This window comes from Sardina pilchardus, chromosome 21, assembly GCF_963854185.1.
Source record: "Sardina pilchardus chromosome 21, fSarPil1.1, whole genome shotgun sequence".
In the NCBI taxonomy this organism is placed as follows: Eukaryota; Metazoa; Chordata; class Actinopteri; order Clupeiformes; family Clupeidae; genus Sardina; species Sardina pilchardus.
In genome coordinates this window covers 3,294,134-3,299,133 of record NC_085014.1, presented here as the reverse complement: position 1 = coordinate 3,299,133, position 5,000 = coordinate 3,294,134, and the positions used below count along the sequence as shown (strand labels likewise).

Here is a 5,000-nt window from a genome sequence, read left to right as displayed (position 1 = left end):
CCTTGGATACTCACCCATTATGTTGGGACTCACGAAAGGTGTTGGGGACAATCCTTCATGGGACACTAATCGACTGTCACTCAGATGATCTGCATAATGAGGACTGTCTGCAAACCCCTGGGGGAGAGAAAGAGAGAGAGAGAGAGAGAGAGAGAGAGAGAGAGAGAGAGAGAGAGAGAGAGAGAGAGATGGAGGGACGGAGAGAGGGAGAGAGAGAGAGATATGACAGCATTAGACACCTCCTGATGCTCGGAGTCTAATTGAGTGCTATGACACGGCTCTAATTAAGCCAGAGCGCTCAGACACCATTGGTCAACTGTCCCCCCGAACGATCGATCCCCCTCCTGTCCTGCCGCCAAACACTCCGCAACTCTTTTGATTAATGACCAGAACAATACAATCCCCCAGGGAGGGGGGGGGGGGGGGGGGGGGGGGGCGCACACCATAAATAACGGCTCCATTTAGGGTAACATCTTTAGTAAATAGTTGTTTATCTCATCACTAAACACGACAGACTAGACATTGTTTTATAGAAATGTGACGCTAAGGTGAATTAGTGTACTGGACTGTAAAATACAGACATTATGACATTTCAGCCAAAGCAAACTAGGTCCAATTTACACTGAGGATATTCGGTTGTTAAGTCCGACGTCACGGACCCAGCAGCTATTTTGTGAAAAGAGTTTATTAGCGCAGCCAGACGGGTTTTGCTAGTTGTAAACTTTGTCATCACCACCTTCGTTTTAGCGGTTTTAAAACAAAATCGCTAAACTTTAACAAAGTAATCACTGTAGCTATGCAGCCAGATGATACATGAATGGGTAACGTCCAGGCTTCCGCGAAAAATATAGATTTGATTAGATTGAGGCAACAAGTCCGTATAAGATGAAAATTTTCTTAAAGGTTGGTCAGAATAGCGGAAAATAATAGTTTATTTGACTGTCTATGGAGAATAACATGTGAGTTTGAAAGCCGTTGGACCCGGAAAACTATTTATTATCCCATTATTACATCATCACTTAATAACCGAATTGGCTTAGAAGAGTGTGTTTTGGGGTTCTACAACGCAGACCAATTTTAGCCTGGAAAACAAGCAAAACCCAAGAGTGAGAGTCACACATCAAAGACACTGACAAATGAAACTCACATCAGTGTAAAAAACACACAAACACACACACACACACACACACACACACACACACACACACACACACACACCGGTCCTTCCAGGTGGTGTGTCTAGCCACCAAGCACCAGTGTAAAACCAGTTGCTAAGCAACATTGGAGTTCCATGAGGCTGATAACTCACTTCAGCGTGCTCCCTGTTTCTTTCATATTTGTTATTTTGCTCGTCTTTTTGGTCTGGAAGGTGACAAAATAGAGAAACATAAATACAAACAAAAACAAGATGCCAGTAAGAAGTCAGTAGGAAAGGCCAAATTCCACTGATCATTTGAAATAATGCACCAATACCCATTCAACCAAACCAAGTATCAGTGTTTATATGGGGTACCAATATGTTTCATTTTCATCAGATGCATTCTGACTAGTTTTCGCAAAAGAAAACAAACATAAAATAAATAATACGAATATAAACTGAGGCTGTGAAGATAATGTGAAGATAATAAGAGGCTATCCCCATAGAAAACACTGGACTTATGTTTACTGACATAAACATACATAATATTACATAAACAACATTCATACATAGTATTGGAGCATCAGCGAATGTTTAGAATAGAATAGGTAAGGGATAACGGCCGACGAGGTGACCGGTTCGATGGAAATAATGGCTAGGTGGAGGTCTAGAACTCCGGCGATGTGCGTGTGTGTGTTTGTGTATGGATGTGCGTTTGCATGTGCATGTGCACACCCATACACACACACACACACACATACGTGTCTTTGGACCAAGGCTTCTGCCGCTTTGAAAAAGGGAGCAGAAAACCTGTCTCTTCCTGGTCCCTCTGAGCTGTGGGCCTTTCATGACCCTTATCAGCTTCCGTAGGGGCTTAGGTCTACATATCGGTCACAGTGCGCTCCACTAAAACTCCCGCTCTCCCGCCTTGAAAGGGCCTCTGGAGCGCCGCTAATCCCAGCCAGGGAAAATCCTCACACACACACACACACATACACAGACACACACACACACACACACATCTCCCCAAATGCACCCCCACACACCAAAAAAAACCTACATTTGCACTACAGTCCAGCAAGCACACCCCTAACTAAACAACACACACACACACACACACAAACACACACACACACACACCAAAAAAGAATGATAAAAAAAGCGACTTTAGCTGCTACATCAGGGCTGCAGTGATTCACATTCAATTTCTATACCCCCCCCCCCCCCCCCCCCAAACACACACACACACACACACACACACACACACACACTCATTCGCTGTACTGTATATAAATAAATAATAACCTAAATCTTATTATCCATCTTCCTTTCTTCCTCTCTTGTTGTGTGAGCTGGAGGTGATGGAGGACTTTGAAAGGAAAGCCACTCTCTGTACTGCACCGGAAAGCCTTCTGAGGCCCAATATGATCATCGAGCCAGTATGTGTGTGTGTGTGTGTGTGTGTGTGTGTGTGTGTGTGTGTGTGTGTGTGTGTGTGTGTGTGTGCATATCTGAATGTATATGTGGTTACGTATGTGTGTTCTACATCTACAGTATATGTGTGAGTGACTGCATTTTTATAATCGTTCAAAAGTTTGGAGTCACTGAAAATATCTATAAACTCCAATGGACTAAAATAAATATGAACTTATTTTGGGGCATTTTGCTCTTAATCAGGAGTCAAGTGGGAGAGAGAGATGTGGTGGGATTGGGAAATAACCGGCTGTCGGATTTGAGAGGGATGGGATCAGGAATCCCTGCCAAAGATGCTCTGCTTAGTACTTCTGCCAAAGATGCTCGACGGAGTACCTCTGCCAAAGATGCTCGACGGAGTACCTCTGCCAAAGATGCTCTACTGAGTACCTCTGCCAAAGATGCTCTACTGAGTACCTCTGCCAAAGATGCTCTACAGAGTACCTCTGCCAAAGATGCTCTTCTGAGTACCTCTGCCAAAGATGCTCTGCGGAGTACCTCTGCCAAAGATGCTCTGCGGAGTACCTCTGCCAAAGATGCTCTTCTGAGTACCTCTGCCAAAGATGCTCTGCGGAGTACCTCTGCCAAAGATGCTCTACGGAGTACCTCTGCCAAAGATGCTCTACGGCAGGGCTATTCAATTAGTTTGTAATAGGGGCCAGTTCATGAAAAGTATCACAACTGAGGGGCCGGAGAAATACCGCTTGAAATATGAGTAGCCTAATCACGTACAAATGATACAATAAACTACAACAGCACCAATATGGGTGTTCAAATGTTGCATTTTGTAAATGCATAATATCGTTTTTTTGTTGGTTATTTGTGTTTTGGGAATATTTCTGCCACAGGCCCAGCCTACCACAGTGGTTGGCCAACATTGGGAAGGTGACACTGGATCTATATTGCTAATATGTTGCATTTTGTAAAAGCATAATAGCGTTTTTTGGTGGTTATTTGTTCTATTTGTGTTTTGGGAATATTTCTGCCACAGGCCCAGACTACCACAGTGGTAGGTCAACATTGGGAAAGTGACACTGGATCTATATTGCTAATATGTTGCATTTTGTAAAATAATAATCTACTTTTTGGTGGTTATTTTGTTGTATTTGTGTTTTGGGAATATTTCTGCCACAGGCCACTACCACAGTGGTAGGCATTGGGAAGGTGACACTGGATCTACATTGCTAATATGAAATCTGTGATAACATTAACAGCTTTGCGCAGTAACTGCTAAGTCCATACAATTTCCAATGGGTACAACATGTTTCAAACGGTGCTCAAAAGAAATGAATGTGCGTAATCGGTCGCATATTTAACTCTTCTCAGCATTCGTGTACATTTAACGTTCCCACCATTTAAATTGGATGAACGTGTTCACAAATCAATGTTACTTACAGTGGACTTGACATCAAGGCGATGGATGTGTATTAGTTTCACAGATTCACACTGAATATTTGCGTGGTCAAACCTGTTAAAATGTTTGTAGCTTATACTCCAACGTATAGTGGCAATTTACCTTGAAACTAAGCTAAAATGGAACTTATGTTCAACTCGTTCTAAACATTACGTGCAATTGGCTGAGGTGCAGTGGCTGCAGGACTTCCGAGTGAGTGAGCGCATGAAACAGAACTGATGCCACCAAAGTTAAACTTTTAAACCGACTCCTATTTGCCTCAATAGCTACATTACGAGTGGTGAATGTTTTCGCGAGGATATGCTTGGACTGGAGAGGCATACTACCGGTGAGATTTCATGCACCAAAAATGTTTCATGCTTTAAGGAAAACAACTTGGATTTGGCGCACGTCAACATGTTGGTGACGCTGCGTAAAAACGAAACAAGGCACAAGTAACGTCTTTGAATAATACCCAGTAACACAATAGCCTACAACGGCAACGCACCACACAGAACATTATTTAAAGGCGCTACTCTCAGTGTAGCCTATCGCTGTACCTCCATTATTGTGTTTTCCACCAGCTATTTACGTCTCTACCGAATATGGATTTACTTATATAACATCAGCCAACACTTCAAGGGCCACTACAAAGTACCTCGGGGGCCGGATCCGGCCCGCGGGCCGCTAATTGAAGAGCCCTGCTCTACGGAGTACCTCTGCCAAAGATGCTCTGCTGAGTACCTCTGCCAAAGATGCTCTGCTGAGTACCTCTGCCAAAGATGCTCTGCTGAGTACCTCTGCCAAAGATGCTCTTCTGAGTACCTCTGCCAAAGATGCTCTACGGGGTACCTCTGCCAAAGATGCTCTGCTGAGTACCTCTGCCAAAGATGCTCTGCTGAGTACCTCTGCCAAAGATGCTCTGCTGAGTACCTCTGCCAAAGATGCTCTGCTGAGTACCTCTGCCAAAGATGCTCTGCTGAGTACCTCTACCAA

The 5,000-nt window shown here is 43.8% G+C and overlaps 1 protein-coding gene across 1 annotated transcript in view; it reads right to left on the bottom strand.

Moving 5' to 3' along the window:
• The window catches only part of tcf12 (transcription factor 12), a gene marked incomplete in the record, with an annotated part of 174,323 nt that overhangs the window by 102,048 nt on the left and 67,275 nt on the right, over positions 1–5,000 (bottom strand). Inside the window, 1 exon segment of the mRNA XM_062523919.1 lies at positions 15–117. Coding sequence (XP_062379903.1) covers positions 15–117 — 103 coding nt within the window.